General features: G+C 45.3%; 1 protein-coding gene across 1 annotated transcript in view; it reads left to right on the top strand.

Moving 5' to 3' along the window:
- The first annotated feature begins 386 nt into the window (after positions 1 to 386).
- LOC144128122 (succinyl-CoA:3-ketoacid coenzyme A transferase 1, mitochondrial-like) overlaps positions 387 to 13380 on the top strand; it is a 29139-nt gene continuing 16145 nt past the window's right edge. The window contains exons 1-4 of the mRNA XM_077661208.1: positions 387 to 580; positions 3105 to 3204; positions 4862 to 4995; positions 6937 to 7029. Of these exons, the coding sequence (XP_077517334.1) occupies positions 506 to 580; positions 3105 to 3204; positions 4862 to 4995; positions 6937 to 7029 (402 nt within the window). The 5' untranslated portion in view covers positions 387 to 505. The remainder of the gene's footprint in view (positions 581 to 3104; positions 3205 to 4861; positions 4996 to 6936; positions 7030 to 13380) is intronic.

Consider the following 13380-nt stretch of genomic DNA (forward strand, 5'->3'; position numbering starts at 1 on the left):
GATGAAGCATTCGGAAGGCGGCACCTGTACGTTTCACCTATTCAAATATGAGTAAATGTGGCTGTCACTTAGTTTGGCGTGAACAAAGTAAAATTTTCAAGTTGACGCAGAGTAGAATACAAGCGAGATCCTGTCGCGCATCAGATTTATGCTAGTAGATTGATTAAAAATAACAATCGCTAAGCCTTTCCGAGAAAAGTTTTTCCCTTGCACAGCGCAATTTCCGTGCGTGTAATGCCCGTTGGAACACAACTGCTCGTACAGCGCTGGCCGCATAACGACATTGGCCTGTTTCCAGACGCCCTTCAACTGGCGATGCGCACCGGTTCACAGATAAAAACACGAGAGCATGAATGGATTGGCCTTTTCCTCCCCGACAGCTCGGCGATCCCTCGACCCAGAGAAATTACAGCGCTCGCTATAATAAGCCAAGTTCTGAACAGGGTCGTCACTCGATCACAAGGCGGCCCGTGGACGCGCCGTCACACAGTCCATCGCTGTACAAATGCCACAGAAGATGGATAGCCTGAAACCACCTCTAGCCTTTGCGGAAACTCAAAGCGCCTTCAATGGTTTTCAGGTATTTTTGTTGTGCACTTTTCGCGTGGGATTTGAATGAATGCCGCAAATTTTTCCAGGCTTGTAGGCGTGGCATGAGTTTTCGCTTTCACTTCAAGCTTTTTTTCCTGCGCTGATTTCGTTTTAAAAATGAGGTCGCTGTTGAGCGCTTACCTGGCGCCTTTGAAATCGTCTATGAGGCTGATGGTTGCATATCTACTCGAGACTATTACTGCACATCCCACGGAGTTGGTTAAGCTTCAATTTACGTAACAAAATTGGAGGAGACACTTAAGCTCCGCCTTAAGGGTATGACACGACAGCGTTCATGGCTAGTGCCTATATCAGAGGAATTAGTGATTCTCTACTATACGTTCACAGAGCCTTAAGAGGAGCCTTAACGCCATCGTATAAAATATTCAAGCTGACGACAACGAATGCAAATCCGCGGGCGCTCTACTCAGATGAGGAAAAAATTTGGAGGACTTAAGCTTCGTCTTTAAGAGTGAGACGCGACAGCGTGTTGCGGCGTTGCCAAGGGGTCCACGGAAAGCCATCGCCCGTTCGGAGCGACGCGTGGCCCGTTGGGCAATTTAAGGAAAGGACGCCTGTCTCTCATATCTCGGTTGATACCCGAACCGGGGCGTATGGGAAGGAAAATGAAATGAACAATTGCTTTTAAGGAAAGGAAATGACGCCTGGCTCACATTTCTCGGTGTACACCCGGACCGCGCCGTAATGGAAGGAAAAAAACAACACCGTATTCACTAAACGCACCTTTGTTCATTCTAAACCATCCAGCTGGTGTGGCGGAGTGGTTAGCGTGCTCGTATCGCACTCCAGTGGCCTTGGCTCGATTCCCCAACTCGACCAGTTTCATACTCGGTTTTATTTAATAATGCTTTTGGGATTTTTCGCTCACGGCCAACGCCGCCTACGCCGACGATGACACCGGCTTTTCTGAAACACGGGACCCTTAACGCTATCGCGTTAAACATCCCGCCGTCGGATGATGGAAGTGCGCGGTTGTTAACACGGTTGTAGATGAAGACAGTTTGCTGCGCTAATTCCCGTTACTTAGTTATGATTAATCAAATGTGGATGCTAATGATTAACACGGGGTGAACGTTTCTTCAGATCTCTCATGGTCCTTCCTTATTTCATCCATATGCGCCGTCAAGTCAGTCTTTAGGGCACCTACGCCGTAATCTCAAAACTTCCGCTGCTAATACTCCTAAACGACTTAACTTTTGTTCGACCATAACTTGAGTTTGCCTCCCACATTTCGTCTCCCTATAATAACAACATGGTCACCATGCTAAAACCGGTCCAAAACAGGGCTCTAGGATTCTTTTGCAGAAACTATAACTGCTATTCAAGCGTCACTGTGATCAAAACTAATCTTTCACTGCAGTCTTTAGCTACGCGCCGTGACATTGCTCTCTTAACACTATTTCACAAGTATGTTGACCTCAATAGATCATGTTCGCTTCACCTCGATGTTCCATTAAGCACGTCTAAAAGATTTCCCAATCATCTCCGCTTCACACTGATCTAAGCTGACACGTCAGATTTCAATTCATCGGCACTTCCCCCAGCCATCAGATTATGGAATGATTCACGCCATAGCATCGCTTTTCTGTCTCCTCCAGATGCATTTTATCCCCAACTCACGACATGCTTTGCTGAAGCCTTCGCCTAAGATGCCTTCGGTCATATCTTTTTTAATATCTTCCTTGCTTTCTGTAGCCTTTAAGTGAAAATTTGGATACACGTTTAGAACCTAAATTTTTCTTTTATGCTTTTCATTTTCTTTTTTCATATCTCTCTGTAGCATTTTGCTCAACATATCAGGAATTATACTCTGTCAAGACTTCTTCGATTACGCACTGATAACAAGAGATACGTACATTTCAGTTTATTGTAGTTTTTATTTTATTTGTTAGTTTCCTGTCGTTTGGTCTATTACTCTTCTTTTTTCATGTGTTCGAATATTTTTGCTATGTTCTGTTTTATTTTATTCTGTTCTGCTTATTCTGTTACAAAATTTGAGGCCCCCTTTGCGCATTGCCCTGCGGGCTTGTAAGGTATTTTGAGCAAATAAATAAATAGATTACTCTCTTGGCTTGGATTCCACCGACGCCGTCAAGGAGTATGAGTATGCATTCCCCTTAGCTAAGAAGGGTTCAAAAGCTAACCGGGGTAGATATTGTTTACGGACTTCACAGCCTGCGTGGTGTGAGTAATACTTACACGTGAGGTGAGGTGCATCCTTTTAGCCATGACATACATACAGGTAAATACCGGTAAAGAACCAGAAAAATAACGCGTTTTATAAACTTTAACATAAGCGTGGCACAGACAGTGCCGGTTGTTCTTTGACTTTGTGTTCAGAACAAATTAAATGCTGTGTGCAAGCCCACCGCAGGAGTTGTCTTTGTTGATTGACAGACCAATCTGCGCACTTCTAGAGTGCTGGTTTGGTTGTAGTTTTTTCTGTGTAGTATCGTGTGCGTCATTGAGTCTTTTGTGTCTCTCGTGAACAGAGGAGTATAAATGCGACGGCAAACCGGAATGTCCAGGTATTTAACTCAGCTGAGGACGCCATTAAACAAATAAAAAGTGGATCAAAACTGCTCATTGGAGGTCAGTAAAACGCCGCTACGGGCAACCTCTATAATAAAACTAAATTTTTTTTTTATTAGGACTAGCGAGCAGCGCCAATTACGACTGTAATCGTTCAATTGGGCAGCGCTGTATGCGTAGGAACCTTTTTTTCTGGGTAAATCACGCTTTGAACTCTATCCTGCACTTCTAAAGAGTTATTAAAAATCGGGTTAAACTCGACTTTCATCTAACGATGAGCTTTCAGGAGGATGCAATCTGACAGCGCACCAAGAAGAACGCCCCGCACAGGAACTAGCGGATGCTCTGTACTTGGTTGAGAAATGTGCTTCCCGTGACAGTTGATGATTTCAAAAGTCCTTTAAGCTTCTTATTCCTGGTGTGCCGTTAACTAAGGATCGGTTAAAGTAACGCTTTAGAAGCACGAGGCGAGAACACTGGTGCTGTCCTGTCATCTCAACAACATGATTGTGAGTGCTAACAACTAAAGACCTCGTCCTCCAAGGCTCTGATATGTTTCAAAAGGAAACTGCAATGATGAATCAAAGGCTTACTGTGGGCAAAGGCAGGGAGGTCTAGTACAGACGCGGATGTTTTGACCACGGGGATAGTAACGTGAGAGACGAAACAACTGTTATTAGTCAGAAAAGAAACATCTCCTTTATGAAGCAGATTTGGCCGTAGCAAGCCAATCTTTAGGATAATTGTGAGTAAAAAAAAAATAAAACATTTCCAGTTTTACAGTAAAAAAAACGTTAATAACGAATTACATTCAGTAGGTAAGAAATGGTACAAGTTAACCCGAATTATGGCATTTGATGATTAAATAAATCTGTATTCGAAGTTGAACCGTAAAGGTTGCGCATGATATCTACCTCTTGAGTTTTAAAAAAAAACAGAAAAGAATGGTCCTAGGTACGTGTGCTTCCTCGCGCAGACAAGTGAAATGAAAAATATATATTTTATCACAAGGCTACAACATCGGAAACGCTAAAGATTCTTAGTAGAAGAAAACTTGAAAGTAGTGCATGTACCTCGTATAATTCTTGGCTTTGCACATAACAAGCGTACTGCTCATAAATGTCAGATGCAAATCCAGCATCCAACGAAGCTTCGAGATTCACTTAAAATCTTAAGATCTTGCAGGTTTAGAGTTATGAATAATGAAGTGACGTTTCCAGAGTCATCGGTTATTCTAAGGGATCCACAAAATGTGCATGAGTGCTAGAACAAAATTAATGAAATGGCCTATTCAGAGGGACTATATTCTACATGACTTAATATGCTTTCTTGTGCCCAGAAATTTTGTACAAGCGCATTTTTTTCAATGAGGCGTTGTTAATGGACGCACTTTTTTTCGCATAGCCTTAGACTGCACCAAAACCATCTTTACATCCTCAATTCCTCCTCGGGACGATAGTAGTTTTCTCCTATTTATTCACAAAAACGCGCCCCATTGGTTTTGCAAACTTTAGAAGAAGGTCTTACTACGCATCAGAAGATTAGAACATTCACATCATTATGCTTATAACGATATCTCACAATATTCCACAGCTGCCTCACAGTTAAAAGAGATGTTCAAGAAAGCTGGACTGATTGGCCAGTCTGAGGCTTTAATTCAAGCTGCATATTTTGCGGAGTAATAGTGAAACATTACAGTGGCACAGTTTCCTTTCAGGGTTCGGTCTTTGTGGGATCCCTGAAAACCTGATTATTGCACTATCCAAGACGAATGTCAAGGATCTTGTTGTAGTCAGTAACAATGCTGGTGTGGATGGCTTCGGAATCGGAATACTCCTTAACACACGGCAGGTATGAAAGACTTGTTTTCCAAGCTTTGTATATTTCTTTGAGGCTCTTCCTCAGCCTCTGTTTGAATTCTGAAATTTATTAAGAATATTTCTTTGTGAAATAATCATGTATTTTTAGCAGGTTTCTTCAGTTCATATGTACTGTATCGCTTTTCAAAGTGAGCAGCATCGCACTATCAGCCAAGCCTGGAATTTTATTATCTGTTTGGTTTGGTTTGTGAGGGTTGAACGTCCCAAAGCGACTCAGGCTATGAGAGACGCCGTAGTGAAGGGCTCCGGAAGTTTAGACAACCTGACGTTCTTTAACGCGCACTGACATCGCACAGTACGCGGGCCTCTACAATTTTTCCTCCCTCGAAATTCGACCGCCGCGGCAGGGATCAAACCCGCGTATTTCGGGGCAGCAGCCGAGCGCCATAACCGCTGAGCCACCGCGGCGGCTATATTATCTGTAGATGTTAAAAAAACAATGAATGTGAATTTCATCGAGGTATCTACGAAGAAAGTGATTTTAGCTCCATGTGAATTCACAGTCCGCTGCAAATTGGCTTGGAAGTTCAAGTGTAATATTTATAGCCAGCGGCTTGCCTCGGACAACATTGCATTGACCTTCGCAAGCAGCCAGTCATATGCTCTCGACTGTGTTCCGCAACCACTTAGAGTGCGTCATTAATTTCGGTCAGTCTCAGTGCAAAAGTAAGTTCTTTATATTTGACAACTAAAAAGACAGAAAAATAATTTCAGATCACAGCATTGCGTGATATAGAAAGTCGCCGCCTCTTTTACTTTGCATTGAGAGTGAGTGATTACTTTCAAGCAGTCTTATATAGTTCCAAAGCAAGGTTTGGTTTGGTTTATGTGGTTTTAACGTCCTAAAGCGACTCAGGCTATGAGAGACGCCATAGTTAAGGACTCAGAAAATTTCGACCACCTGGGGCTCGTTAACGTGCACTGACATCGCACAGCACACGGGTCTCTAGAATTTCGCCTCCATCAAAATTCGGCCGCCGCGACCGGGATCGAACCCGCGTCTTTCGGGCCAGCAGCCGAGTGCCATAACTACTAAGCCACCGTGGCGGCTCAAAAGCAGGGTTGACAGGACGCATTAAACATACGACAACAATATATTTCAGCATGCAAACTGAGCCTCGAGTTTAGACTTTGAAATTTCTCAGTGCTCCCCCCCGTTCATGCCAATGACGCAGCAGTTAGAATTACAATTACGTACATCTGCCAATTTTCCTTTTATCTACTCGCTTTCGTATACTGCATACCGCTGTTTAAATCATATTTCCGATTTCTTGCCAATATTAAGTACAAATTTCTTGTTTATATACAATAAACTGTCATTAGTGCCCTCTTGTCTTTACTGAAATTTCTGGCAGTGAAGGAGAATATTCATACAAACAATAAAGTTTATGTTGGCCGTCCCAGCTTTCCAAAAGTGGCCAATCAAAGGGTTTCATTTCTTGGCTGTCTAGCTGGGCATTATGGCACCTTTTAAGCTCCTTCTCAGCGTAAGGCAAGGAGAACCATTTTTTTCTCAACTTTCAACATCATCTGTTTTTAAGGGGTGTTGTAAGGACTTCAGTATACGACCGAGAATCAAACCTAGTGGCCTGGTTACCTTGGAAAAGCGGTGCATGTAGTGGTTAGTAGGGAAACATTCTTGCATCCACAAGTCTTTATGCAAGCTTGGGCGTAGATTTTGAGTTTGAGTGTTGGTTTACCATTATTTTGCTTCTAACATCAGGTTTTTATTTCAGTACTCACATGCAGCTTTTCTGACTTTATTTGCCGCTTACTGCGTGCAAATGACCTGAACCAGGCCTTTTACATTTTCTTAAGGCTTTTTTTCTTAGTGCGCTTGGGTATGCATAGAAACTAAGATATGAAGTTGAACTGCACGCATATGGTTATTATTTTCTGCCCTCTTGAATAGGTCAAACGGATGATCTCCTCATATGTTGGTGAAAATGCAGAGTTTCAGAGGCAGTACTTGTCGGGTGAGCTCGAGCTCGAATTCGTACCACAGGTAAGCTAGCTGCTTTTGATAACTTTAAGAATTGCAGACATTTTTCGTTTCACAATTTTACAAGGGTGATTTTAACACGATAGCATTAAGGGCCCGGTTTAGTAGCAAATCCGGCGTCGGCGTGTCAAGAAAAGTAGTTGATCCACGTTCCAACGATGTCACGTGACCTAGTGACGTCATCACAGCCTTCCCACCGTGGTCTCCCTGCGAGCTATGAGTGTAAAGTGGGGAATGTCCAGTTGTGCATATATGAGAATGTAGGCAGAACATGGGCGACAGAAAAGGACTACTTACGCGGGAGGGATCTCCAGTGCTGTCGCAATGTACTCGGACGGGTAGATTAACATTGACGTTATGCTGAAAGAAAGTATAGTGTCTGCGAAGTGATACGCAGAGGGTGCTGCACACCATTGAAAGCGCCATGAAATAACTTCCTTTAGGTGGAGCTGAAGTGTCCCTTTAAGTTTTTATTTCACTCTGATAAATATGAAGCATTTGCGTACGCCCGTGCTTTAAACTGTCATTAGTGTAAACTGAGGAAATCTCAAGCCATGGTCTCCACCGAAAAGTAACAAACTCCATGCAGCAGCTAAGGCGACGGTTTCTTCCGGGCATAACATAAACGACAACAGTGACAATCCTGACGGAAATAACAACAAAGTGTCAATGTACATGTAGCGCCCCTCGCGCCTCAATCGGCTCGCCGGCCATGGCACGCGGCGCCGGACAAGAAAGAGGAAGTTGGGCTAGGCCGCCGCAGCGCAAGCAGCGCAAATAATGGTGGCGATTAAATTCCCGTGGCGCCTGTACCGGTAAAAGATAGAATCCGAAAACAATACAGAAACAACTGAAAAGTCTAACCAGTCACTATCCCGACATCTTTGAAGTGCGATCTTTCGGGAGGCGTGGCATTGTTTGTAAGTCGGCAAACATTGAGTGTGTGTCGGATCTACTCCGGTGTAATGCCTTCGCTTCTCTGCCGGTTAAAGCCTTCATTCGTGAGCAGCTTGCGTGCACTAAGGGCATTGTACGTGGAGTGGAGCCGTCATCTTTCATTCAAGAAACTTTGGAGGAGTTCCAGGATGCCGGGGGGGGGGGGGGGGGGAATTATTTCTGTATACCGCTGCTGTCGAGAGATGGCTGGAGTGCGTGTTGCAACAGAGTCAGTCATAACAATTTTTGCTGGTCGCACATGCCCCTCAGAGTTGAAAATAGGGCCAATTGTCTACCGCGTGGACCCGCTTTATCCTCGACCCCTGCAATGCACCAACTGTTGGAGATTTGGACATAGTGGTAGAGCCTGTAAGTCGGCGACCAGATGCCGGGTGTGTGGCGAAGGCTACTCTTCCGACAGCTGCACCGCTGAATATCCAATCTGTTGTCTATGCAGTAACAGTCACAGCGCCGATGATGCCACTTGTGAAAGTCGGTCACAGGAGCAAAGATTATTAAAATTAATTGAGCAGAATCGCTGCTCGCGAGCAGACACTTATGCACTCCTTAACCGCAAAAAAAAAAAACCTTCTTACGCCAGCCTAGTGCGTTCCTCTACTCCTGGCCTCGAGGCCACATTGCCTGCCTCAATAGTGTCAACCGTCGAAAAAGCACTCTCAGTTGTGGTCGAGCGCATGCTCATCAGCTTCACGCAGGCTTTTTCTGATGTTGCAAATTAGGCTGTTCCTCAACCTGAGCCTGTAGTTCCACCAGCATCAACATCACAGCAAGCCTGTGCCCAAAGTTTCATTGCCACGTCATTACCCAAGGTGCCGTCTCACGTTCCGCCTCCCGACAGCGCCCCTGTAATTCTTTCTCGCAACACTGTTTGCACTAATGATGTAGAAATGGCTTGTCCTACGCAGAAGCGTCGTGCTTCAACCTCTCCTTCTAAGTCCTCCGTTCCCCAGGTCAAGACAAAGAAAGGGCCTTCTAGAGTGTCTTCCAAGTCAGATATAATACAAGAGGCTGTTTCAGCCTCTATTCTCGAATAGGCATCATGGCGGGTGTAAAGGAGTTTCAATGGAATTGCCGCTCTATTGCATCTTCTCTTCTTGATTTAAAGATTCTTCTATCTTCTCATAACCCAGATATTTTGCTCTTGCAAGAAACTTGGGTCTCCCCTTTAACATCTTTTTCTTTAAACAAATTTCCTGTTTTCCGAGCGGACCGCATAAAAGGTAGTGACGGCGGTTTGGTGACCCTGATTTCGTCAAATTTGTGTCCCCGGGCACTAACAACTAAAAAAGTAATGGATTCTGATTGCGAGTTTCTAGCTATAGATCTCACTTTGCCGCACTGCTCTACTCTCACAGTTGCTAACGTCTGTTTTCCAACTGAAGTATGCAGATCAGACCACCTAGACAGCTTACTTGCAAATTCTAGCAGGGTAATCATTGCAGGGGACTTCAACTCACGTCACGTCGTCTTGGGTTCCTATACTGCTTCACATGGACATATGTTATGCGCATGCATGTCAGCAAATGATGTGCGTTGCTGCAATCCTCGAGCCAAAACCTTCATCCGCAGACACTCGCGCTCAGTTCTCGATCGGTCCTTGGCAGCAAGTGCAGTAGGTATAAGGGCATGGTCCACAATTGACTGCGGCACATATAGTGACCACCTGCCAATTACATTTACTGTATTGGTGAGCCCCCTCCGAATCGTGCTTCTGCCCGGAAATTAGTTAATCTTGCAGCCTACAAATAATCTTTGCGCGCCTCCCTTACATCTGATCCTTGTTCATGTAGAACCGACAGGGCTCAGCGAGTGTTTTCTTCAGTTTTGAAGGCTACGGAGAGCTCCCATTTCACTGTGCGTTCTGCTATTTGCAATAAATCACCATTCCTATCTTGGAATGACGCGTGTGAGACAGCTTTCCGTCACAAGAAAGCAGCGTGGAGGACCCTTTCGCATAATCAGTGCCCGGCAAATTGGATCAACTACAAATTTTTCTCGGCCTCGTTTAAACAAACTATATCAAAGGCAAAGAATGACTACAATCAAAATTTGAACACATATTTGTCAAACCCGAAAAATAGTAAGGCTCTGTATCGTTTTATGGAACGGAACGTGAACTCCTCAGCCATCCAGTTAACCAGCGCGCTTGTGCTCTCTCCACATGAGGCGAAAGATGAGTTAGATCGAATCGCACAAGGGCTTGCATCATGCTTTCAGGAGCAGCGTAGATTCCCTCCGTTTGCCCCCGACCGCTGCTCGACTATATTGCGGTTGACAAGCCAGAGCTACTAACTAGAGTTTCTTTAATGCAATCCTCAGCTCCTGGTTGGAATGGTGTCATGGTCGGTATGTTGAAAATCGTAGCTCTAGACTTCACTCAGGACCTCCTCGATCTGGTCAATACATCATTGGAAACTGCATGGTTGCCGCACTCCTAGGCGGTGGCGAAAATAATATTGCTCTTAAAAGATACAAAGAAAGGCTTCCATATTGATAGCATTCGGCCGATATCTGTAACATCTAATTTGGTAAAGCTCATAGAAAAAATTGTGCACAGCCGCCTGCCAGCGATGGTTTCAGAAGTCAACGCATTGAGTTCTGCCCAGATTGGCCTTCGCCACGGATGCTCCATATGGTCTGCCCATGTCGATTTAGAGAGCAGAGTCCGTCTTGCTATGCGCAAGAACGAAGTATCAGCATTTGTTACGCTTGACATTGCTAAAGCGTACGACAGTGTTGAATATTCGATCATTCTCTCTAAATTTGCATTACTACACCCGCCATTCTACATTTATGCATAGATTCGCGAATTTTTAACAGGATGGCAGTTCTTTGCTCTGACTGTTCCTTCATCTCAGACACCTATGCCCAGACCAGAGGCGTGTCACAAGATTCTGTACTTTCGTCAATTCTATTCAATCTACTGATGTACGACGTTAAAGTACACCCTGACGTTACAGTATATGTTTATGCAGATGACATAGCCTTCTTTGCTTCCGCAACAGAAATTCAAGCCCTATATCGTTCTCTCCAGGATTACCTTAATGCGCTGGAGGTTTGGCTGGATACAATAAATTTGGTATTAATTTTGCACAAAAGCAGTGTGCTAGTTTTTAAACCCAACATGCCTTTATATATATATCGCTACACTATCGCTCGGACAGCATACCTCCGGTGGAATCTTTGAAGTATCTAGGCGTTATTTCTAATGCCAGTATGAATTGGCGGCCCCACATCAAGACTAATGTTGAGAAAGCTGAGCGTGCACTAGGTAGGCTACTACGAATAAGTAATAGAAAATTCGGCATGCACCCGGACACGCTTGTAATTCTTTACAAAGCCTATGTCAGACCCATTTTGGAATTTGACTGCAAACTCTTTTCTGGCTCCCCTAAATATAAGCTTCATCCGTTGCTGCTGTTAGAAAGACGCGGACTGCGCCTCTGCCTAGGTCTCCCTCATTCAGTTTCCTCCGCAGTTCTGTACATAGAGGGTCGTATTCCCGATCTTAACTCACGTTTTCAGCTTTTAACTGTCAGGACTTTTTTGCGGGCATTTTAACCGGCTCCTGATGTGGCTAAACCTATTTTGTCTCACACCCAGCCCTCTTTCTCACTCCTCATGGGGCAAGGTTCCGCCTCCCTCAAGTTGTTTTTACTCAGAACCTTTTATCGAACATTGATGTGGATCTCAATTTTGTATTCAGAGATGGCTGGGCAATGTCCCCTGAGGGTATTGCTTTTGATTATATTTTCCCGCCTAATGCGAAGCATCTGCCTGCAAGAGCATTAACTGGACTCCTCTTTGTTCACCTTGCCCATTTCCCGCACCGTACTGTGATTGGTACAGATGCGTCTGGGGCCGGCCAGAAGGCAACGGTTGGTATTTATTTCAGGGTCTCTCTGGTGGAGCTTTTCACTTAGAGTCCCGGATTACACAACTGTATTTCGAGCAGAGTTTATGGCTCTTGGGCTGGCCCCTTTGAAAATTCCCACAACTGTTTCTCAGCTGATATTCCTCTCAGATTGTCTCTCTGTTTTGTTGGCGCTGGAATTCACATGAAACGCTTTTTTGAGACGCTCACTAAAGTTTCTGATTACTGGATGGGTGAAAGAGGTGCGCTTTGTTTGGATATCAGGCCAATGTGGTATTTTACGAAATGAATCAGCAGACTTTTTGGCAAAATCAGCTCCAAATGCACCTGTTGCCTCCACACTCATACAGACCTCCCCGCTCCAAGCGATCAACAACTCCCCCATTCGTACGTACGGCCACGGTCCCTGACGCTAAACCTCGGATTGCGCCGCACGTTTCGCTGCTTCTTCATTATCGCTGACGTCTCCCAAGCTGTTCTCGGCGCGGACTTCCTCAGTTTCTTTAACCTAGCCGTCGACATGCAAGCTCATCGCCTCATAGACCTCAGCTCGCACCTCTTAGTCAACGGCGTACTCTCCACCACTGCGCAACGGGGCTTCGCGCTCTCGTCCCTGTTTCGCGAAAGTTCTGGCTGGTTTTCCCAACCTCACAATGCCGCATAACAGAGAGTCACCGGTGAAGCACTCGATCACTCACCACATCGTGACTTCGGGACCTCCGGTGTTTGCTCGCCCACACTCTTTGTCGGGAGAACGCCTCGCTATCGCTCGCCGTGAGTTCGAACACATGCTGTAACTCGGCATAGTACGCCCTTCCTCCAGCAACTGGGCATCGCCACTTCACATGGTGGCAAAGAAGGATTCGGGCGACTGGAGTCTATGTGGAGATTACCGCTCCCTCAACGCTCACACTTTACCAGACCGCCATCCACTTCCTCACATACAGGACCTCACATCAAATCTGGATGGGTGCACGATCTTCTCTAAAACTGACTTAGTGAGGGCTTATCATAAAATTCCTGTGGAGCCCGCTGATATTCCTTAGACGGCCATTACCACACCGTTCGGCCTCTTGAGTATGTGCGGATGCCTTCTGTCTTGCACAACGCCGCACCGACTTCTCATCGACCTATAAACGAGGTTACGCGAGGCTTCGGCTTCGTGTTCGCTTGCATCGATGATCTCCTGGTAGCAAGTTCATCCGGCACTGAGCATGAAGCTCATCTGCGCGCCCTCTTCCACCAACTGGATTCTCGTCATCAACCCGAACAAGTGCCTCTTTGGCGTAGTTACAATAGAGTTCCTCGGCCACCTTGTCACTCCACAGGGCATTCTGCCTCTCGACCGCAAAGTCAAAGCCATTCAAAATTTTCCCGCCCCCACGTCACTCAAAAAGCTCAGAAAATTCTTGGGCCTCCTGAACTTTCATCGCGGCTTTCTCCCGAAGTGTGCCTCTTTCCTGAAGCCTCTGACTGATCTTTTGGCTACGAAAAAGATTCTGCTGCGCCACTTGTGTGGACTG

Source organism: Amblyomma americanum, chromosome 4, assembly GCF_052857255.1.
Source record: "Amblyomma americanum isolate KBUSLIRL-KWMA chromosome 4, ASM5285725v1, whole genome shotgun sequence".
Classification (NCBI taxonomy): domain Eukaryota; kingdom Metazoa; phylum Arthropoda; class Arachnida; order Ixodida; family Ixodidae; genus Amblyomma; species Amblyomma americanum.